Source organism: Phaseolus vulgaris, chromosome 6, assembly GCF_000499845.2.
Source record: "Phaseolus vulgaris cultivar G19833 chromosome 6, P. vulgaris v2.0, whole genome shotgun sequence".
Lineage (NCBI taxonomy): Eukaryota > Viridiplantae > Streptophyta > Magnoliopsida > Fabales > Fabaceae > Phaseolus > Phaseolus vulgaris.
Window position 1 is genome coordinate 25,100,354 of NC_023754.2, and position 25,472 is coordinate 25,125,825.

General features: G+C 30.6%; 2 protein-coding genes across 2 annotated transcripts; both read left to right on the top strand.

Moving 5' to 3' along the window:
- Positions 1–8,315: 8,315 nt before the first annotated feature.
- LOC137832191 (uncharacterized) lies at positions 8,316–14,234 on the top strand. Its single transcript, XM_068640225.1, has 3 exons — positions 8,316–8,735; positions 10,390–10,515; positions 12,569–14,234. The coding sequence occupies exons 1-3, from the start codon at positions 8,436–8,438 to the stop codon at positions 14,120–14,122; spliced, it is 1,980 nt and encodes a 659-aa protein (XP_068496326.1). The 5' UTR covers positions 8,316–8,435; the 3' UTR covers positions 14,123–14,234.
- A 1,613-nt stretch (positions 14,235–15,847) lies between these two features.
- On the top strand, positions 15,848–24,483 carry LOC137832192 (pyrophosphate--fructose 6-phosphate 1-phosphotransferase subunit beta). The gene is made up of 16 exons (XM_068640226.1): positions 15,848–16,199; positions 16,268–16,429; positions 16,546–16,667; positions 18,321–18,374; positions 18,484–18,590; positions 18,819–18,924; positions 19,426–19,489; positions 20,361–20,449; positions 20,603–20,734; positions 20,879–21,049; positions 21,147–21,262; positions 21,469–21,580; positions 21,735–21,819; positions 23,673–23,717; positions 23,956–24,024; positions 24,210–24,483. Exons 1-16 carry the CDS (start codon positions 16,025–16,027, stop codon positions 24,284–24,286), a joined length of 1,686 nt encoding a protein of 561 aa, XP_068496327.1. The 5' UTR covers positions 15,848–16,024; the 3' UTR covers positions 24,287–24,483.
- The last annotated feature ends 989 nt before the right edge of the window (positions 24,484–25,472 follow it).

Consider the following 25,472-nt stretch of genomic DNA (forward strand, 5'->3'; position numbering starts at 1 on the left):
GGAGCATACAAGAGTTTTCACTCAGTTTCCAAGAGTGAAAGGACACCAGTATTTAAAAAGTTAATGCTCGGTTTTTAATTGTGTAAAACTCCTCTTACTATTAGTATTTACAAGAATGAAGGTTTTGGAGTAAAATAAAATGGACGAAGGAAACAAACTTTGAAAGAATAAGTATTACAACTCAGAAAATTGGTTAGTAATTGAAGTTGGAAAATTGTAATCTATAAGGAAAAGAAAAAGGGGTGGAAATATGTCACTTCAGCAGAGCAGTTGTATGTTATTTGTACGCATATATATACTCAGGTCATGGCCACATTCATGATAATGTTGGCTTGTGTACCAGAAATGATTTTTAGAGTTAATTGTAACGACTATCTGGCATCTATCTCTGCATCAGAAATAATCTTTTGGATTTAATTTCTATCAACTATACTATCGGCTACGCAAAGTTTATGAATAAATATTGATGAAAGTAACCAAAATTAGGAACAAGTAGGTCCAAAGATTTATAGCAAATAGCAGTTCTACACTCCACTTATTACTGTAGAAGTTATTGGTCAGTTTCAGCACCCCATCTTCAAACTTCTACATTGAAATATCAAATCAAATTAATTGAGTACAGGGAGGAGGTTGCAAACAAGATTAACTATTTATTTCAGTTGTTTATTCTGTTATGACTGTACCTTTGCTCTTTTTTTAGTCCATGATTCTAAGTTACGTGTGTGGAAATATGAACATCTCCACTTTACAATTAAAATTAATTTATAAAATGAAAGTGAGGATAATTCCACTTTACAATACAAGTTGGTTTAAATTGATTTTATAGAAACAAATATGATTTAAATTTATTTTTTAGTATACATTAGATATTATCTTAATAATATTTGTTAAATCTAATTGAACAACCCATTAATACAAGATGTAATTTTGATTGTCCAGTACATCTGAGGTGAGTGTCGGACAGTTTTCAGGTCTGGCAGCACCCTGGTCGGGTTGTGAAGGCTATGACTTGGTCTGGGTCGTTATATCTGGATGAGTTAGTTCAATTTTTAAATTTCTTTCATATTTGGTTGGTGGAGTCAGAAAAACCTCTTTGTGCCTTCTCTTATTTAGTAAAATGTTACTTTCACATTAGTTGATATAATATAATTTCAAAATTAATCTATTTTTTTTTCATTTATTTTAATGCTTGGTGTCGATTAAGGATTGGTGGAAAACTGTGATTTAGTGGAGATAGAAGGTCATGGATGGCCGCATCCGTAACCACTTAGACAATTAACTGTAGCTTCTATAATCAAGAGATAATGTTCTGTATTTAATCCTGGTTTTAGATTTTTGGGTTTAAAGATTTAGAAATTAAAACATTATAATCACTATAAGAAAGTAATTTATTTTGAGACGACAAATATTTATAAACTAATCTACCAACCGTTTTATAAAGTGAAAATTACCCGTCTTCAAATGATATTCTACTGTCATTGACTAAGTTTTTTAATTAACTATTAATTCAGTCTGTAAAGTTAGACAAGTAATTTTTAATATAGGTTTTAATTTATTCTCTAATTATTTTACTTACTAATTCTTTCAAGCAATGGATAATTAATTTATATATATATTTTATTACACCGTATTTTTTTTTATCGAGGATGAGTTCTCCTTTTTTAAAATGTATGTTGTTCTAGATAAGAGTATTTACAATCTTAAACTTAAAACATTTAGTTGAGGTCGGTTAAGCTTTGAGATGGTCATCGAATCATATCTTTGTAAGCTTCGTGAATTGACTTCAAGGAAATGAAGGGACTCTACCGGTAAATGATACTTCCACGCTCAAGTCAGTAAAAACATAATTAGTGTATATAGTGTAAAATATTAGTTGAAAGTACTCACAGTGTATTGTTGTTCTGAGTTATTCCCCCTGTCTGAGCTCTTGTTGTATCCTATCTGTTGTATGAATCGTTCTTTATCAGATCATATTCTTTTCCTTATATAGGATAGTGTTCTCCCCCCTTTTCCTTGTATTTGGTATTGTTTTGAGTTATATTCCCAAATTAATTACAATCCTGCATACACATGTCAATCTCCATAATTAACGTCTTCCCTCTTTATAAGAAATAAATGAGATATTTTTCATTAACTTCAGATATCGACATTAAGATCATTTCACCACATGATCGAGCTCGGTCCATGGTCTCATAACTCCCTAGCCTCGTCATAAGTCAATGAGACTAATAAGTTCGTAACCATTAAATTCATAGATCGGTATCAAATAAGCTATTATGGTATTCAGTATATGACCTCACAACCTCCAACCTCATACATAAGTCAATGAGACTAATAAGTTTATAATTATTTTGACGATTTTCATCCATAAACTATGATATATTATGAGTCCTTTTATTTAAATATTGGTATTACCCGTATAATCACAGTATTTTCATCAACTATGTTAGTATAACGTCATTGTTATCATGTAAATACAGTGTTATTTCATGAATAGAAAAAATTGATAAAAGTGGCGGAAAGGGTAAGGTTAGACTCACACTCATAATTTTGGTTCAAGTAAATGTGGTAGAAGAGAAGGACACATGAGACTGACTGAGATTTGCTTTTGAAGGATCTGGTACACATCAGTTGCAGAGGCAGAGCTAAATAATAAAGATACATTTCGGAACCTGGATTAAGAGATCACAGAAAGAAACTACAGATTTTTTATTTCGAAAGAGGGTTAATTTTTCATAAATATTATTGAAATGGGTTGAATTTAAAAAAAAAATACTTATATAAAAAAGTGATTCTAGTATGACACTTTTAGTTTTATAAAAAAAAAGTGTCGAAGATGAAATCGTTTTAGGCACACAACCAAAACTAAAAAGTTGAAGGCTGAGAATTGTTGACGAAGGATATATGTATTGTGATAATACACAATAACAATAATTCTTTGGAACGAAGGAACAATATTATGTTCATAACTAATTAGTTGGTGCTCATTTATTATACATCATCCCCAAATTAGAATTATATATATATATATATATATATATATACTTATTATACATCCTTTCAAAATGTAACACTACTTTACTTCAGTTGTTTTTAAATTAAATAGAAGTGTAAACTTTTTATACAAAATTTGTAGGTATTATTTTATTATTTATATTAAAACCAATACATACGATTTTATATGAAAATATTATTTTTGAAATTTAAAAATTGTTATGTATATAATTATTAAAAAAATAAGATGAATAGATAATTTTATAAAAATTATAATAAAAATAATATATTTTAAAAATATATAAATTATTATAAAAATTGTTATTAGGAATGACTAAAAAATTAGGTTATTAGTTTTACGTAGTTATATATTTATATTTGTTTGATTATTTTGTGTAATAATGTGGAAAAATAAAACTATAAGTTGATAGTGTAAAATAAAAAGATAGACAAATTAATATATTTTTTTTTGTTATTTGTTGAGTTATTTTAAGAAATTTTCAATGTTTGTTTTATTGATTTTCAATTCTGTCTTATTAATTTTAATTTGGTATTTGTGAAAAATTACCATTCTTTAAAAAAACGAAACAACTACCATCTCGAATTGGAGAAATACAATGTGTCTGACAGTTTTATCTAACCTAATAGATGAGGTTAAAAATAATGTTATATAATTTCATAGAAGTTACTTCGTATATAATTTCTTGAAAAGGTCCCTCAAAGAGTGAAGAGAGTATATTAATTGTCATTGGCCTCGATTCTTAGGTCTAAGGACAGTATCGCTAGGGTCAATCACTGCATTTGAGATGTTGTCTGCTTTAGAGATTGGTACTCCGTCACAGTTTTATTCTTAAAAGACGTCTCGGTGAGTTGAGTGAGGAGGGAATATATAAACTACCTCACTCTTGAGTGACATGAAACTATATTAACATATAACAACATTATATAAATCCTCTATCATGTTCTCTCATATTATCTATTTTAACTATTAGGTCAGTATAGTATAGTGTTTAGATAATCGTTGTTTACATATGGAATCTTAATTTTATTGTTTTATTTTCTTGATAAACGCACGCTATATGCTTTATCGCAATGTGCTTGATGAATGTGAATACAAACATGTCCTTACAGATTTTGGGTGGAAGAAATTTAGACTTAAAATGTACATAGGATGATGACTTAAATGAACGTTTGAGTTTTAGTTTGAAGAATTTAAAAGTATTTTTATTCTCTGATTTTTCTTTCTTTCTTTTAGCTTATGCGTTGGAATTTATAATATTGAGCTAACTATAATTTGTTAAAATGTTATGTATATACTAACAAATACTATAAGCATTACATTTTTTTCAATAGAAAAAATACGTAAGAAAATTGCCTTTTATTAAGATTACTCATAAGTATGATTTATTAACATATTTCTTTTCTCTTATTTAACTTATAGTGGTTCTAAGGAATGGTTACGAAAAATTCTTTCTTAACTTATATGCATCCATCCATATTAATTATCCATCCATGTTAATTATGAAAAATCGATTTTAAACTTTTTAAGAAAATTTAAATAATCTTAAATGAAAGTAATTTTTTGAAAAAAATAATATGAGTTCCCACTCTCGCATTCTATATTTTCGTTTTAGCCACAACACGTTCATGTTTCTCCAACCACAATAATTGAGAAACCAGTTCCATAATTTGAATGTGTCTGAAAGAGTTGGTGAACATATTAGTTGTATTGGATGTTACTCAATACGAATATAACTTTTTTTAGCACCATATTTAGAAGGATTTGTTGAAATTAAATAAAAGTATAGAAATGTAGAAGGAAGGTTGGAATTGCAAAGAGAATTTCATTATCTTGTTTTGGTTTCCTAATTTAACTAGAATTCCAGTTAATATAAATAAGAATTATAGTATTTTATTACCATATAGACACACATATAAAACACATGTCAGTTAACGTTTTATTCATTTTTATCTTTTTATTCCTTCAATACCTAAAACTCTATAGTTCCGATAGTAACTTTGTGTGGATGGATAAATTACTTACGAAAATATATTCATGGTTTGCAGAAGTCGCATATCATATTAGTTTCTTATGTTAGTTGTTATCCATCCAAGGGTGTGTGGAAATGAATCTGAATGAAATAATTAATGAACTTGAAGGAAGAAATATATAACTACATTTATGACATCTTAAAAAGTTGGCTTGGTAGTAAGAAAGAAATGAATGGAAGGAAATATGGAACAAATAGTGGGTTTAAATTTTCTTCTAACACTACAAAGTCTTAAAAATTAAATCAATTAAAATTTACTTGAGTTCACTTTTTTTTTTACACAAAAACAAACATTAACTTTATATGTTACTTTAAATAATTTTTGATTAGGGATGTCAAAACAGATTGTGTAGATTGAAAATAATAACTATTTTATATGACGGATCACGGGTTGGCGGAGTTAACCATCAGTTTTATTTTTTTAGATTTATTTATTTAGTTATAATGACTTATATATTTTTTTTGGAAAAATAAGAATCCAAAAATGAATAATAAAATTAAATTAAATTTTAATATTATAATGAAATAATATTTAATACTTAACAAAATAAAGTAAGTATTAACAATATTTCAATAAATCATAATGATGTATAAAAAATTAATGTAAATACAATTTTATATAAAACATTGACCATCACAATTTTTATTCTAAAAAGTATGTGATTCTTTTTAAAAGCACAAAAAAATATATAAAAAGACGAACAAACGGATTGAGAGATTGAGAGGTTCAAAAAGTTAATTCACATGACAAATCTAATTAGATACAAATTTAAAAACTATTTATCAATAATAAAAATTAATTTAAATATCAATAAATTTTTTAATTTTTAAAATAATATTTAATTTAATAAATACTAATTAATTATTCATTATATCTAAAATTAATTTATATTTAATGATTTTGCGAGAAGAAACGTTTCCTTTCCCATGTAAAATATGAAGTAGATATATTAATCTGACAATATAAAACTATTATATATTATTATTTAATTATAATTTACTATGTATGGCAAGTGTTAGCTTTTATAATAGTTATGTTAAAAATGATATAAATAGCAATTTCAAATTGATTGACTGTATAATTATTATGTTTTACTTTAACAAATTACAACTATTAAACTCTAAAATATATTATAAAAATTATTAAAAAGCCAAGTAGAATTTAAATATGACTGCGAGATTAGAAATTTAAGTAGAATGAATGGTAGCAGGGTGAAGAGTGGTTGGGACATCCTTTGGGTAACCTTTAGTTGAATAGATTTTTTTTTTATTTGTTTTTTTTTTGAATTGGGGTAAAAATGAAAAAAAAAATTGAGATTGTTTAGATTCACATGGGAGAAAAAAATTATATTATCTAATTAATTTAACTATTAAAATATATTTAGTTAAACTTTAATAAAGATGAGTATGAATAAAAATTGAAAGATGATTAATTATAATTAATTATTTTTACAAAATAAAAATACTAAAATTTATTTAAAAAAAAATAGTTTAAGTAATTTATTGTAAATAGTGTATATTTTTTTTACATACCAATTTTAAAAAAATAAAATATTATAAATTAATTAATTAATTTACTTACTATTATAATAATTTTATTTTAATTACTTATTATATAAATAAATAATTATTATATTTTATTTAGACGTTGTTCAATTACATTTTTCGTTTTATTTATGCTATAGGATAAAATTTTAATTATGTTTGTTTTAACATAATTGATTATGGGTAACTTCGTAAATCAACCCAAAAATTTATATGTATACATTTTTCTATTTTTTTTCTTGATTTATTTTCTTTTTATGTCTTTCTTTACTTCTTATATTTTCATTGTTGAAAATAATCAAAAGTTTGAATTGTAGGATGGAAAATCCAAAGTTGTAAAACATGAGTGAAAAATTTGCAATGGATTTAATAAGGGTAATAAAATAGTTAAAAAAAAATAAGTCAATATAAAAAAATAAAAAATAAAATTTTAAAATATAAAATTAGAATTTTAAAAAATAATAATAAAAATTTAATCTAAATAAAAATATATATTAAAAATTCTCTCTTGTATAAACTAAAAATTATTTTTGGTATATCTTTTAAAATATAAATATTTTTTACTAGAAAAAATAGTTAAAAGAAGAAAATGAATTATTTATTAGAAAATAATTATTAATATATAAATATTATTTATTAATTGATTATAATAATTTAAAAATAAAGAAAAACGAAATGTATAAATGGTGGCCAAGTAATAAATTACCTAGAGTACAAAAAAATATCTCACTTTCTTTGCATTTTACACAATTTTCTCACTCCAAACTTACTCTATTAATTCACTAAAATCACCTACAACAAATATCCAAAATTCTCATCAACAAACTTAAATCTTTCCTAAGTTGTGATATCAAACAGTAAATTTGTTATATGAAATACACAGTTAATGCGATTCCACAAGGTAGTTCTATGATCGCTCAATGTGAACCCACTTTCTTAAGTTAAGCTTAATTTAGAGGCAAATTCCCTTCCTAAAAAGGAAGCAAAAAGTTAATCAGATAATCCAATACCTCATGGTGGTATAAAATAATTAATGTATATACTAAAACTTCAAAGCTTCACAAGGAGATAACTTTTGTCACCTAAAAAAAATTCACGTTCACTAAAATATTAAAATATTTTTTAGTAATAAAAAGATTCCTAATTTGCAGTATATATAAATAGAAACAATTAACATGAAAGTTTTTTATAAAAAAAAAATAGAAACAATTATTACCTTACAAGTTGATTTTGTAAAAATAAATTAAATTTAAATTAGATAAAAAAATAATGAGCATATATGTTTCAATTATTTAAAAATAAATATTAACTTTTAAAATCCTTAATATAATAAGTATTTTCCAATAAATAAATACTTTCTACAAATTTTCCTAAATAAAAACATAACTTCTAGCATGGAAGAAGGAAAAAATATGCATAAAAAAGCGAAACCAGAATTTTTGTTTGTTAAATACATTGTTATATTTAGGTATGATCTCTTAATTCGATAAATATGGTGGCATATAACAGAAGTCACATCACTTAAAACGGAATACACAGTAGTAGGAAAAAAGGACTCGTTTGATCAGACAAAAATAGTAAAAAGATCAGAGCGAAAAATTTAAATATAAAAACAAAACTAAAATCTAATAAACTTAGAAAAACATAAAAAAATGTATCGTAAAAAGTATGAAATCCATGCAAATGAAGGGAAATAAATAGGGGTGCTGGTGACTACTTGGAGGCAGGAACATTATGATTACCGAAACTCCCAACTAACTTCTCCCATGTTTTCGCTTTCTTCTTTCTGCTTCTGCTTTCAACTCCAACATTTATGTCTATAAACAATATCTCTCATACTATTTCATGGCCTCCAACAACAATACTCCACCCGACCCAATCATCTCCTCCGTCCACAACCTCATACCACAAATTCCTCGTCGCCGGAAACACCGAAATCCCGGCATTGCCATAGCTTTCCGCCTCAGAGGGTCACACAGTAAAAAAAACTCTACGGGTAACAGCACCTCCCCTGTCAAATATTGGGAAGGTTTTCAGAAAAACGAGATTTCAGCAAGGAAGCTCGCTGCAGAGTGGTGGCAGTGGCAGTTTATGAGCGGTGACGTGTTCCCAACTGCACCATCGTTGCCTTCGTCCAGGTATCAGGTATATATAATATGTACGGTGTCAATTTCCATGACTTCGTTTCGATTTGAGTATTCTCTTTGGTTTAGTTTGGTAAAAAGGCTGAAATGGAAAACTCCAACCCAGCTATATTTTGGAAAGAAATTGTATTTATGACACTTCTCTAAAATCAAGAAAAGATATATCACATTTAGTCAACTTTTTGTGCTTTTCGTATCAAACTAGCCAGTTTTTCTAGCCAGACAATTTATAATGATTAATGCACGTTCTAACTAGTTATTTTATTATTATTATTATTATTATTGCCAGTTTATCGTAAATAATAAAATTATGAATGTATATTTAAATAAGAAATGCAATTTGTTGGTAAGATGTGCTTTTTTAGAAGACTTTGAAAGAGAGGATGTTATAATATAGTATTTCTCAATTTAGTATAAAAGGCTTTGTTTTTGTTTTTCTGATCAGTATTTTCAATTGCATCTGGATATATATTTATATGTTAAAAAAAAAACATCCTTTAATATATATTGAGATGGATATGGAGAAAGTACACATCATATCATGATGGGTCAAGATAAATTATCCTTTAAAAATTACAAAATGCCAAAATGATCATAAAACCAAAGCCTGCCCTAAAAAAACACAAAACAAAAGTTTAAACTACTTTGATAACGGAATATTGATCACGATTATATTAGCTTAAATTTTTGTTTTTGTATTTTTTTTAGCGTAATCTTCTTGCCCCGACTTTAAGATATTTTTTAACATTTGGCAAATTTTAAAGAATAATTTATCTTGATCCAGCAGTGCTAATTTCCAAATTACAACTCATTTTTGTGAGGATAAATCTTACTGTCTTGAATACGGAGTGCGATAAATACCTACCCAAATACATCAAACAACATGAACAAGTAGTAGCATTGACATAAAATAAGAAAAATCAACAACATATGTAAGAAAGAACATACTCCAACTTGCTAAACCAACAACAACGCTGATATAAAAGGCAGCAGAAATATCAGTAAGATTTAATCTGCGAAGACAAATGTTAATCCTCCTTCTTTGCACAATAGTTTCAGGAAAGTAAAACGAGAACATCCGATTCGGAAATATATAATAAAAAACTGTTTAGCAGGAACTAAGTCAACGAACTGTTGTCCGTACATGCGTACATAACCTGTTTGGACTCAGTTAAGGCATTCATTGTAGCAAGTAGCACTCTTCTGAGTTCATGCACGTATGCTGCTGCCAAACCAAACTGAAAACGCTAGTACAAAAATAACTCCTGCAGACGCAATGAATTGTTGCGAACCATTATTAGCATTTTAAATTAGCAAAAGATACCATCAACTAGGGTTCTTTTATATTTTACATTCGGCATGTATAGATTTTTTTTTTCTTGTTATCCAAAATAGACAGCATATATGATAGAATACTAATTAGATAATAATATTTTTTTTATATTTTAAAATAATATTTACTTTAATTAATAAAATAATTAATTAATTTTTATTTTTAAAAGTGATTTTTATTTAATAATTTTATAATAGTTATAGTGAGATAAGAATAGGTTTAGAAACTTTCGTTATGTTCTAGCTATGTTATAACTGTCATTCTCTCTCTTTTCCTATTTTCAATGTCTCTTATGTCTTCTCCAAACGCATGTTTCCTTCAGCTCGCTAACGGGATAAAGCCCACGTTTCGTCATTGTCACAATTGTGGAGAAAAACTTAAAGAGAGAAAAAGTCAGAAAATGAAGTCAATAACCATTTTGCGTTCAAGAAATGGACTTCGACGAGAGGTATATATATGATTTACATGCTTCTTGTTTTTTTTTGCATCTAAAAAGGCCGTTTTAATCAACTTAGATTATAAAGTTCATCACACCATTATCTATTCACAAAAATGGTATCTAAGGTTTGAGATCTCCGGTAAAAGTTCTATTACTATTCTTCAATCAACTTATGAAATAAAAACAATAATATTTCAACAATTGAACCATGACTGTTATAACAATTGTTTTTTTACCCATAAGTGTATTATGGTATATTTTTAAAAATTCCTTCTAATCTAAAATTTATTTTCTTTACATTTTAAAAATATATAATATTTATAATGTTGTACCCATATAAATTTGAAAGTATTGATTCTCTTATATTTTCTACGAATGAAGTTAATTCAATTTTCTCTCTTTTTTATGTGTATAAATTTATTTAATTATTGATTAAAATAATAACTATGATACATTTATAATTTTTATATTATATTTGTTACACTCACATAACAACTCTCAATATTATTATTTTAATAATTTTTATATTATTTAATTATAAATTTATTTTTTAATATATTATTTTTTGTTAAAACAATCACATTAGATATTGTTTACAACTTTTTTACAACTAGCTCGTCTACAAGACAATTACTAAATGAGAATCAAATTTAGAGACAACAAATAACTAATCATTATATTGACTAAATTATATACTATTTTAAAGATTAAAAAAATATTAGTATCTAAAGTGATTTTTATTTTTAATAAAAAAAATTATAAAATGATTTCTAAATTGATATTTAAACTAGCTAAGGTTTTAACTAATAATATTATAAAGACTAATTTAGAATCTACAATATTAGTAGTTAAATTTTGGTAACTAATGATTAAATATCAATTTAAAAACTACTTTATAATTTTTTATTAATAATAGAATCTAATTTAGATACCAATATTTTTAGTGTTGGTTGTCAATGTAGATTTTTTGAACCAGGATAATGATACATTGACAACCCACAATTTTTATATAACTACATTACAACTCCTAATACTATTATTTTCATATCATTTAATTTCAAATTTATCATTTATTATATATATTTATTTCTAAATTCATCACATCAAGCGTTGTATCACTACAAGAAAATCATTAAATAGAAACCAATTTTTAGAGACCAAAATAATTAGTTGCAATAATAACCGACCATTTTAGAAACTAAAAAAAATTGGTTTCTAAATTAGTATCTATTATTGTTAAATAGTTTCTAAATTAGTATCTAATTAGAAACCCATGTTTTAACTACCAATTATTTAGTTTCTAAATTTGATAACAAAAACCCTTGATTGCTAATTAGATATCAATTTAGAAACTATTTAACAATAATATAAACTTATTTAAAAACCAATTTTTTTTTTAGTTTCTAAAATGGTCGGTTATTATTGCAACTAATTATTTTGGTCTCTAGAAATTAGTTTCTATTTCATGATTTTCTTGTAGTGTATACAACTTAAAAGGATTGTCAAAGTATCATTTTCCTTTTTTTATACCAACCCTACAACTTCCAATATTATTATTTTAAGAGAAATGATACTTTGACAATCATGAGAGTTGTATACAATTCTTGATGTGATTGATTTATATATATATATAATAAAGGATAAATTTGTAATTAAATGATATAGAAAAATATTAAAATAATAATATTGAGGGTTGTAATGTAGTTGTATAAAAAGATAGGATTATCAATATATCATTATCCTCGTAATTTTTGCACAACTCCGTGAGCTGTGAAATTATATTTTTTTAAAAATAATTATAAGTAAATGGTTAGATTTCTTTTTTATTATTATAAAAAAGTTTAGCCAGCTCAATCCCAACATCAGAACTGGATAAAGACATGTCTCAATATAAAATTTCTCTTTCAAATATTTTTGTAAACTAAAAATAAAATAAAAACGAACCAATTAGCAAAAAGACGAATTGGAACTTAAATATATCATCATATGTTTCGCCTCTTGAAAACAAAATTTAGATACACAATCAAATCTATATATCCTTGACGTGATTTGTTTTCCTCAGCTTGAATCTTCAATGCAATGTCCCAAGTGTTCAAAAGAAGAGGCAACAAAATGGAACCCTGCCCTTAAAAATGAAAAATTCAACAAGTTTACTATGATTAATGGCATGAAGCATGTCGAAGACAAAAAAGTTGCTGGTGACCATTGCTTTGGCATCCCTAATTTGCTAGAATTCGTACGCGCTCAGAGGGCCATCAATGAACTTAAAGCTACACAGAAGTCCTCTAAGAAAATAGTGAAACAAATGTTGCAGAATCTTGAAGACGAAAAGGTGTTCCAGAAGTGTAGAGAATGCAAGAAGATTGAAACAGTGTTAGATGACTTAAAAGACAAGTTGTCAAGGGAAAGAAGAAGTAGAGAAAGCATGGAGTTATTGAATGCTAAATTGGTACATGAACTGGCTAAAACCAAGATATCTTCCAAGCAGTGCATGACAAACTACAGGAAAGAAAAGAAAAAAAGAAAAACGATAGAGGAAGTGTGTAATGAATTAGCCATGCAAGTGAGGGAAGACACGGCTAAGCTTGAGGGACTGCTAAGCGATTCCGTGAGGATTTGCACGGAAGTGGAAGAAGAGAGGGAGATGATGGAAATGACTGAGCTATGGCGTGAAGAACGTTCACAAATGAAGCTAGCTGATGCGCAGTTTTTACTTGAAGATAAATACAATCAGATGGTCCAGTTGATTGCTTTTCTCCAATTGTTCTTGAGATCAAAGGGTGCGGAAATAAACATCACTGAACTAGAGGACGCTGAGTTGATAAAACAGACAGTTGAATCAGTAAGTATCAAACGCATCGTGGAGCTTTCATATGATTTCTCAAAGTCAGATGTTACAGTTTCCGCTTTTGAGGAGATAACTAGAAAAGACAACACAGAAGAGGGTATGATCAAAGCAGGTTCCTCTACCGCATTTACTAGTCCCTTGTGCAACGTACACATTGACAGTCCTGATGAAGTGTTGAATAAAAGTCCTATTCATCATACAAGTCCCTGCAGTGATTATAATATTGGTTTAGAACAAACTAATTCATTGGAAACTATTGGCTATAGTGAGGATCAGAAGTGTAGCCCTATGGCACAAAGAGGAGACACCTATTCTGTTCATATTTACCAAGACAAAGACATATTTGGTTGTGATGAAGCAGAATGTAGTGAAAAGGCATGTTTGGAATCTTTGAAGACAGGAGTGGGAAACTTAAAGAGGAAAGCTTTTCTTACCTCTAAACAACTAAGGTCATGCCTCAACGGTGAAAAAAGGATTTCTTCATCAAAATCGTCTCAATATAAAAGGCCAGGTGGTGGTTGGCACAAACAAAAGGAGTGCAACCATAGATTTCCAAGAAGCCCTATTCAGAATGCAGGGAGTAGTACTTCTCAGTGTCAAGATTCTGTTGAAGTTAGCTTGAAACACTCGGAACTGTTAGAAGAAGGAAACTCTGCATACAATAATAACAGCAACCCACACATAATCCGTGGGATGAGAGGGAGTACAGAATGGCCGCGAGGTATTCCGAAATCCAATTTCAAAGTCACCCCTTCTGGAAAGGACTGAGAACCCAAATATCTCGATTGCTACACATATTCTACTCATTTTAATTTATGTGCATCTTTGATATCTCAATTGATATTTTCTTCAAAGAATGATAATACTTTCGTTTACAATGCATTAGCATTTTTATTTTTTCTCGAGTTATCAATTTAACCATTGTCTATATATCAACTCAAACCACTTATCTATCAAATAAGTGAGTTTGGCCAATTAAAATAGTTTAATTAATTCTTGAATATATTTTAAATTTTACTAGATTTTATGATATTTTTACATTAAGTATATATTGATCATTAATTAATTTTTACTATTTTTAATAACTTAATTGGAAACTTAAGACTCAACCTAACTTTGTAAGATTGAACCATTCAAACTTAACTTGAATTCAGTTCGACCCAACATTGTTTGATATGGATATAACATTGACTAACTTTGTTTCAACTTAAATTAACATATAGTCTATAGTCTGATATGAACTTGATCTAACGTTAGCTGAACTTGAGTTATCTTAAAGGTCTTCACTCAATTCGATGCCCAACTCACCAGGTTTGATGTGACCCGACTTGATTAGGCCCGACAAGGATTGAGACTCTACTCAATTCAATGTGAATCTAACTTGGCTCAATGTGAAACCAACTTAACTTGGATAAATATTAATTTGACTTAACTCGATTCGATATGAATGTTACTAGACTCAATCTGAAATGAATTCAACACAATTTGACCCGGTATAGACTCAACTCAATCTAACCCAACTTAGCCTAAATAAGTCCAACTCAACTTAAGGAGGATCCGATACAACTTCACTTAAAAGTGGACATTTTTTCTTCTCAACGTTTTGTGGTCAATCCAACTTTTTCACATTGTTTATTCTAATAAAAGTTGTATTAATACTTTGTAAGACTGACCGACTTTTATTAATCAGATGATTTTTGTTTTTATTCCTTATGTAGTTTTGTTTTTAAGTCTTTAATGACATCAAATACTAATAAAAGAAACTTAAGCCATCTTTTTTAAAAATATACGAACAAAAACCATCAAACAAATAGGAATGAAAAATAAAAGAAACGCTAATATTTGTACATAAACATATTTATAAAATTACGGTATTGTATATTCAATTTTACAAAGAGAAGCCTAAGACGCTAACTTGGTCTTGAACTTAAAAGTTAGAACTATAAACTTTTTACTTAGATGTGAAAATTAAGTGTACATTGTATTACCAAAACATGTTATCGACAACTGTAGTTTCACTCATAACAAAGGTTATTTTTGTTGCAATGTGAAAGCAAACATGCTGTAACACTCCTAGTTATTAAAAAGGGTAAAAACAAGAATATACCCTTTTGTCCAACCAACCCATTCACACGAAGCAGATCCACCAAAGTTAGGTGTGAATTTTTAATCACTTCAAAGTTAGGTGAGCAGTGAGCTCTTTCCTTGAATTGGTGAAGGATGGGTGTTGCTCACTCAAAATAAGAAAGATCATTTCGGATGACCATGTTTCGCAATTTTAAGTTCTGTAAAAACTAACCTTAATCATCAATTGTCCGAAAACTTTGTTTCATATAAAAGCAAAATTCTACATAAAGCATCTTTAATACAGTAGTATTGTATTTGTATGGTTTTCACTTTCTATATTTCTTTCCTTCTCTGGTTAAAAGGAAACGTAATTTTAAATAATTAAACAGAATTAAAATAGTGTCTCCGAAATTAAGTGAGGATTTTGCCAAGGTGGCACAAGGACAGTGTGGTTTACATTCACTCACTAAAAGCGGCGGATAGGTATATTCAAGACCCTTTTCAAACCTACTTCTCCGCTGTTTTAAAACATACCAAACACATTTCTCATTTCTAGATTCACGCTCCCACTTCACACTCTCTCTCTCTCTGCAACCAAACCAAATGGCACCCGTACCTAACGGTACCGTCCCCTCCGCTCCCGTCACCGGACGCCTCTCCTCCGTCTACAGCGAGGTGCAGAAGAAGCGCGTGGACCACGCGCTCCCTCTCCCCTCCGTCCTCAAACATCCATTCACCCTTCTCGACGGTCCTCCAAGCTCCGCCGCCGGAAATCCAGGTCAGTCTCCCTCCTTCATATCGATCCGTTAACTCTCCATCATTCTCATCGCGAATGCGCTCGTGCAGACGAGATCGCCAAGCTCTTTCCACATTTATTCGGCCAACCTTCCGTGGCGTTGGTGCCTAGCGATCCGCGTGTGGCGCAGACGCACCAGAAGTTAAAGATTGGGGTTGTTCTGTCCGGAGGCCAGGCCCCTGGAGGCCACAATGTCATTTCCGGAATCTTCGGTAACGCTCATTTTCAAATCTTTTAAATCTTTCAAATCTTTCAACTCTGTTTCAGTGAAACGTGCATTTCTTCCTCTTTTGAGATTTAACTTCTCTTATTGTTTTATGCGTCTTAGATTACCTTCAAGAGCGTGCACCAGGAAGCACGTTGTATGGTTTCAGAGGTGGTCCCGCTGGCATTATGAAGTGCAAATACGTTGAACTCACCTCTGAATATATTTATCCTTATAGAAATCAGGTCCTTTTTTCTCTGTTACATCTTTTGAATGTTGTTTTATTTCTTCTGCTGGATTTTAGAGATGTGCAAATTTTATCGTTGCTAGCTTTATGGTTGTTTGGAGAATTATAATTATTACTACAATTATAATAGTAATAATAATTATGATTATTATTATTATAATATTCTTTTAATCATTTTTTTATGTTTGCGATGGAGTTTGTTAAATTATTTTTTCAAAAACAAAATTTCAAAATTGTAATTGCTTTTTATTAATAAATTGTTGGACAACACAAATGACTCATGTCTTAAATTCAAACTAAAAAGTATATAAACTTTAAAACTTAATAAAAATACATGTTGTTACACTGGTAATTATAAATATTGTTAATATATTTATTCATATATATATATATATATACTTATTTCAACCATTATTACTTATAAACAAATCATTTTCTATTTAAAATATAAACTAAAATTAATACAAATTATAAATTTTAATCCAATAACCGAGAACATATATAAATATTTAATTTTCAATTCAACTAAATAAAAGGTAATTATAAACCGAATTAATATTTTTTAAGGATAATGGTATTATGAAAGTTAAAATAATTTATACACGAAGGAGGGAGAAGACCGGAAGAGGGGTGTGATAGTGATCTGGATTCCTGCAATTGATTTTTCATGCATTCACACTGTTGGTTAGAATGGTTCATATTTAATGTTTGTTGTACACTCGTACGCAAATAAACCCATTTATCTGTTTAATACTTAGTCGAGAGGGAGGGGCTTTGTTTGTACCCTCATATAGTAATAAACCAATCTACACGTTTAAAATTCGAGTACATTTTGAGATTGAGAGACTGTTAATGATTTGTGTGTTTGAAATTTGAGTCTCATTAGTCTAGTGTGTACTCTTTATACGATAATAAATAGATCTATGTGTTTAAAATTTGAGTCGCGTCAACTAGTCGGTTCGAGACTGAGTAATTGTGTATATCCTCATACGAGCTGCGTATCCTGATATAGTAATATATATATATATATATATATATATATATATATATGAATGTAAAACTTGAGTTTTATCGTCTAGCTGGTTTGAGACTGAGGAGCTGTATACTTCTTACGATAATACACCGGTATATATGATCGGATTATGGAAAAATGCTCCGAATAAAGTCAGTTTTGTATTGTTATTTAGTGTAGATGGTCAGAAATGGATACTTAAGAAATTCAATTATTACCTGATCAATTGTTTTCAAAATTTATGACATCTCTCTATTTGATCGGAATCCTTAAATATTGGTTCCCGGTTAGTTAGGAAAAATATCTAGCTAGTAAAATGGTAACTTGATTATGTAATTATAAGATTAGCGGAGGAGCTTTTTATATAAATAAGCTATGAATTATTAAAACAACATACACTCGAATGCTTTTAGTTTAGTCCCAAGATATTAGAATAGAACATTATTAAATCAGCGTTATAAGTTATAACACATTTGAAATCTGAGCATTTGGGATGAGACTTCCATGCTTTAGAGATAGAGAGAAGAAAATGAGTGTGTAGAAACTGTCGTCATAATGTGTTGTAAGAGTACCAGTATTGATTTTTATAATCAGTTGTCAGAGAAATTTGACATCTAAAAATATAATTTCTGTTGGCAGGGTGGATTTGATATGATCTGCAGTGGGAGGGACAAGATTGAAACTCCAGAGCAGGTAGTTTTATGTTGCTACATGTTTAGTTTTCAATCAATTCATCACAGTACTTACATATCTTCTTTTAAGTCTAAAGAGTAATTCAGTTTACTTACATCACATGATACAGTTTAAACAAGCCGAAGAAACAGCTAAGAAGCTAGACTTGGATGGGCTCGTTGTTATTGGTGGTGATGACTCAAACACCAACGCATGCCTCCTTGCTGAGAACTTCAGGTATGTCTTGGCTGGTATAAATTATAATGTTTCCTTGGATGTTTTTATATAGAATAATGATTTCTCGTTGGTTTTTTATTTACATTTCAAGGTCCTTGTCCTTTAATCAGTATATTTTATTACATAGTTTAGTTGATGATAATAGTATATACATTCGAAGAAGACATTTAAATTATGAATGTGTACAATGTTTCCGATTGTTCAATGCTTTAACATGGATCCATGCAGGAGCAAAAATTTGAAAACACATGTAATTGGATGCCCTAAAACCATTGATGGTGATTTGAAATGCAAAGAAGTTCCCACAAGTTTTGGGTTTGACACTGCTTGCAAGGTGAATGATGATATGCACTCTATAATTTATAATCTTATATGTTTTTGGTCTGTACTCTACATATTTAAATAATACTACAAATGTGTATTTGTCTTAGGCCTTCTTCTGGAGATGGATTTTCTACTTCCATTTTTTTTTATGATTTCAACTTCCGACAGTATTATGATATTTACAAACTTCTTGAGGTTGACATTATCTTTAATCTGTGTGTTCTCTAACGTACCTTATTTATGGGTATCCAATAGCGGCCGGATAGCGGTAAATGAGCCCAAGAACTCTCGATAGGATAAACTTCTAAATGACTCTGATGAACTAGTCTTATCTATCTAGTCAACGTGGAATCTTCAATATTTCTATACTTGAAATACTTTTAAATATTAATTTAGTAATGCAAATTTCCTAATTGATGAGTGTTATATAATATAGTGATATCCTTTTATGTATATGGCACATGATTACATGACCTGACTATTTTCCTATTTTTATGTTAATGTAATGCAGATATATTCTGAAATGATTGGAAATGTTATGATAGATGCCCGATCAACTGGAAAATATTACCATTGTAAGTAGAAAATTGAGAAACTCTTTAGATCTATATAGCAACTGAATACTGAAGCCTTTGAAAGTTGTAGATACTATTCTCTACTGTTTTGATCGCTTCTCTTTTCCTACAAAATATATGGACTGCTTCACTTTTTAAACATTTTGCACTTTGAAACTGTGCTATATAATCTGTTCTTATTGTATCATGTGAAGACCTGAATTCATAATTTGAATTCTCGTTTTAGATTGATACGGCTAAAAAGATATCTAACTCGTTTCGCAATGTCTAAATGTATCTAAATGAAACACATGCTATCTCCTTTTATAAGAAATTAATCATAACATTTGTCATTCTCTTCACCACTTTTATTAAGCATAGGCCAAAACATTGACATGAAAGATGATTATATCTATTCTTTTTGCCACCACTTTGTTTATATGGTATCCCACATTTTACCCGAGTGAGAAATGTCTAGTTCATTCAGTCATTCATTATTCTTGTATATAACGATTGCTGATTTTTGTGGTTCTGACTTGTTATTCGCTTAAATGGTTAAATTATATGAAAACGTTTTTGTGCTGTTGAAGGGTTTAAATAATTTCGTGAAATTTTTATTGAATCATTGACAATTACAGGAATATCATCAAAGCCTTCATAATCAGATTTGATAAAAAGAAAGTTCTATACTTTGTTGAGATTCTTTGTTTAATACCTAAGTAAAATGTGATGTTCCTTTAGAAGTTGATGCTTCAATTTATATGGCATATAACAGGCATCATACTTTCACCAGCCAACAACTCTCTCCCTTTATATCTATCGATCATAAATGTGTGTGATTTCATTATTGAATAGATTTCATACAATAAAACATGCTATTATCTGTCTGCAGTTGTGCGGCTTATGGGGCGTGCGGCTTCACACATTACGCTGGAATGTGCTTTACAAACTCATCCAAACATTACAATTATTGGAGAAGAGGTTCGTCATATATTTGATCATTTTATCTATTGTTCATACATGCTAGGGGTTGATGAAATCAATATAGAAAAGGCTTCCATGTTAATCTTATGGTTAGAGTTTGCTAATGGGAAATCAGCCCTTTATTGGTTAACCCATAAGTACACATTTCAGGTTGCTGCAAAGAAGCTGACGTTGAAAAATGTCACAGACTATATTGTTGATGTCGTTTGTAAAAGAGCTGAGATTAGTTACAACTATGGTGTCATTCTTATCCCTGAAGGTCTAATTGATTTCATACCTGAGGTATCTATTGCTTTTCACAAAAGAGAAAAAATACCTATGTTTCTCTGTGTATTAGAGATTATGTATCAGTGTTGATCATGTACAATCAGTATGAAACACACTTCTGATGATACCTATTTGTTCTTCATATTCTGCTGTTGGCAGGTCCAGCATCTTATTGGAGAACTAAATGAAATTCTTGCCCATGATATTGTGGATGAGGGTGGATTATGGAAGAAGAAACTCAGTGATCAATCGTTGAAGCTTTTTGATTTTTTACCTCAAGCAATTCAAGAACAATTGATGCTTGAAAGAGATCCACATGGAAATGTTCAGGTGCCTAATGTTCTGGTGCAATCTTGCTGTGTTTGTTTGTCTCCTCTATGGAATTTGAATCAGCATCAATGTTAATCTTTCTTATATTCCCATATAGGTTGCCAAGATAGAAACAGAGAAAATGCTTATTCAAATGGTTGAGACTGAGTTGGAGAAGAGAAGAGAAGAAGGCAAATACAAAGGCCAATTTAGAGGGCAATCCCACTTTTTCGGGTATTTTATCTAATTTTTGAATTATTCTTGTAAGTAGTAAACTTTAATATATATTGATGTAAACTAAAAACGTTTCCAGGTACGTGTTGTTATTCCCCTTTACTTGGATTAAAATTTATTTTGGTCATATGTATGTTATGCGTGATCTTTTCAATGACACTATATGTAAGAGTTTGTGGTTACCGGTTCAAATTTAAAATATGCAGTTACGAAGGGAGATGTGGCTTGCCTACTAATTTTGACGCTACTTATTGCTATGCTCTGGGTTATGGCGCTGGAGCCCTCCTCCATAGTGGGAAGACTGGACTTATATCATCAGTTTGTGCTTCTTTACATGCCTTATCTTTTGATACCTACTTATCTATCTTAGACTAATTGGTGTTGATAATTGATTGTCCTTTGAAATTGTGCTGGTTTTGTAATATTGAAGTCACCAACTTAGTTCTTTAACTTGCTTCGACATTTTGATCAGGTTGGGAATTTAAGTGCTCCAGTAGAAGAATGGACTGTTGGTGGAACTGCACTCACCTTACTGATGGACGTGGAGAGGAGACATGGTCTGCATTTTTATCTGTGACCTTTTGCTATACCCTGATTTAGTTTTCGTGCAATATTCTGTTGTGCTGCTGCTGTAATTTGATAGGCCAAAATCTGACTAATGCAGTTATAGTTCTTTATTAAGAAGTTATTAGACAGTTATTTTTATATTAATATAGGATTGTAGAAATATAGGAGCTGGGCAAAAAATCCAAATTACAAAATCCAATCCATAATTATCCATATTCATATTAGTTTTAATCCATTTAAATGGATTCATTTCAAATCCAAATCCATATTTTTGGATTTTAAATCCAATCCATTTAAATGGATATGGATTAGATATAAATTGGATACATTTTTAGATTATCCAAATTGTATTTTGGGATGGATTTTAAATTGCCCGATCCAAGTTAAGCCAAGACGATCTAGTCGATGTCGAGTCGAGCGGGCTCAGGCCGTTGGCGAGCTGAGCATTTCCGAGTCAATGTCGAGTCGAGCTGGCCCGAGCCGAGCAAGCCCGGGCTGATGTCGAGCCCCGACCCCCCGCTGATGTCGACTCGAACGGGTCAGGCCAATGTCTAGCTGAGCAAGCCCGGGTCGATGTCAAGCCGACTGGGCCCGGGTCGATGTCGAGTCGAACGGGCCCAGGCTGGTGTTAAGTCAATTGGGCCCGGGCCAATGTCGACCTGAGCAAGCCCTGGTTGATGTCGAGAAGAACAGACCCGAGTCAATGTCGAGTCTCCCGAGCCTGGGCCGATGTTGAGTCGATTGGACTTGGGCCAATGTCGAGTCGACTGGGCTTGAGCCAATGTTGAGTCTCTTGAGCTCGGTCCGATGTCAAGTCGAACGGGCCCAGGTCGATGTCAAGTAGATTGTGCTCTGGCTGGGCCCGAACTGATGTCGAGTCTCCCGGGTCTGGGCCAATGTCGAGCCAAACCAGCCCGAGCCAATGTCGAGTCTTCTGAGCCCGGGTCAATGTCCAGTCGATTGGGCTTGGGCCAATGTCCAGTCTCCCGGGCTTGGGTCGATGTCAAGCCGAACGGACCCGAGTCGATAACGTGTGTAGCGAGTCGATGTCAAGTCTCCCTGGCCTAGGCCAATGTCCAGTCTCCCGGGCCCAATGTCGAGCCGAGCCGAGCCGGCCCGATCCAATGTTGAGTCTCCCGAGCCCGGGTCGATGTCGAGCCGAACGGGCTGATGTCGAGTCGAACGTGCCCGTGCCGATGTCAAGTCGAGCAGGCCCAACCCAATGTCGAGACGTCCAGGCCCAAATCGATGTCAAGTCGTTCGGGCTCGAGCCGATGTCGAGTGAAGCGGGCCCAGGTCGATGTTGAGTCGAGCTGGCCCGGGCCGATGTCGAGTCGTCTGGGCTCAGACCCATGTTAAATGGTCCAGGTCCGGACCGATGTCGAGTCGATTGGTCCCGGACTGATGTCAAGCTGAGTGGACCCGGACCGATGTCGAGTCGAACGAGCTCAGGCTGATGTTGAATCATCCAAGCACGGGCCATTATCGAGTCGTCTGGGCCCGGGGCTGATGATGAGTGGTGGCTAGTATATACTTGTAAAAGGGAATTACGTTGTCAGTTGCTATTCCCCATGTTTTGAAAGCAGTGGACTTTTGTTAAACCTTATGATTTTACTCAAATGTGGCCTAAAAATCAGATTATTTCTATATTTATTCATAATTCGGTGTATTTTTTCTTGAGTTCAAAATAGTTAAATCAAAGTGTGCTTTAGTTCGAAGTATTCTTCCCCTGCATATTTTTGACTCATATTGCCAAGGTTATATAAATCATAAAAGTTTGTATACACTGCATTTATGTGACTGCTTTGTTCAACTGTTTACGAATGTGTAATTTTCTTTGCAGGTAAATTCAAGCCTGTGATCAAGAAGGCAATGGTGGAGCTTGAAGGTATATTTATATTCATAAAAACATTCTTTGTTGGGCTCAATAGTCCACAAACGTGGTATGCGAACTACATTTTTACCCATGTTGAGCCAGAAAAATTAAATGAAAGAAGGGAGGGTGAAATATTTTATTTCATATGTTCAAATGTGGTCCAAAAGACATTATGAAAAACAGTATGGAATATTAAATACTATAACGCTTGCAGCTTTAAGCTTCTGATATTTCTTGTTGGATCACTCAGGAGCACCCTTCAAAATGTTTGCCTCCTTGCGGGATGAATGGGCCTTGAAGAATTGCTACGTCAGCCCAGGTATGCTATATGTGACTAATGTTTCGCCTATTGTTTCTGCTAGCTTCACCCAGTCTTGTTTTTTTGCTTTGTGAATATTGGTATTCAAGTTGACTAGAAAAATGTTATCGGTTTAAATCAACTTTTTTTGCTTCTCTGCAACATAATTAGTTTAATGCTCATGATAATGATGATTTTCCTTGTAGGTCCAATTCAATTCTCTGGCCCAGGATCTGATGCAACTAATCACACTCTACTCTTGGAGCTTGAATCACAAGCTTAGACATAATATGAGGTCCTTGTTTTGACGTTGGCAATTTATATTGTTTTTTTGGGTTCTTTTAATAAAATATTTTGAGACTAGCTAGGGTTTGAGTTTACTTTTGAAACTCACCACCTAATGAATGGTTCGTGTTAGTTGATGAGCTTTGATTGTTCATCTCTCAAGTTGCTTTCAACATGGGCAATTTATTTTCACAACCATCCTGACCTTGCCTGATTTTGGTCATTGAGTTAATAATAATAATAATAACAAAAGAAATCTTATCTAATTGGATGCACTTATTCTAGTAAAACTAAATTCTCAAAAATACTACTTATTATGAAATCTTAAATGTTCTTTACCTAATCTGTTATTCTAGTGTTTTTAGTAGTCTTTGCATGTGTTCATCAACATCCCTTGTCATTTCACTTTGTTTTTTTATTGTGTCCATACCTCAGTTAAATATTCTCATTTTTTCTTACTGTTTTGTAAAATTTTAATATTCTCGATTATAGCAGTATAATCAAGTTCAGTCCGACAATTGCAAATAATTTGACATTTTTGGCATTTTAATTAATCGTTCATCATGCATATTATTTTACATCCTTATTGTATATTTTTTTAACATTTTGTAACATTTTCTATTAAAGGGGAAATTCTTTTTTCAAAGTCTATTTCCAAAATTCAAGTTTAGAACTATTTTTTTCTCTTTAGTAAAACTACGTGTTTTGCAAGAATAGTACACGAGCAAGAAGCATTCAATAAATAAACCAAACTGTTACTGAAACTACCTTTGAAAATATCTTCGGTTGTCTAGTCCATTGTCGGTTCAGTTAAGTGAGTGGTAACATGATATTATGTTTAACCTTAAACTTTCCACTTTTTAGAAAAGTCAAGAAGGAATCATTTTCATTATTGAATCTCACAAATATATTGTTTAGATAAAATAATTTAAATTTTTTGTTTAAAAGGAATATTTCAATTTCTATTAAATACAGAAATTATGACTGAATAATATTAGTAACCATCAATTCAAAAACTGTCTCTACAGGTATATATAAAAAAAATTAAATATGTTTGGCATCAATATTCAACTGAAATAATATTAATCTTAACAATATCAACTAAAAAAATAAACTTTAATAAAAAAATTAAAGTTACCTTGGATGGTAAAATAGTTTTATTAACGTCAATTAAAAAAAACTGA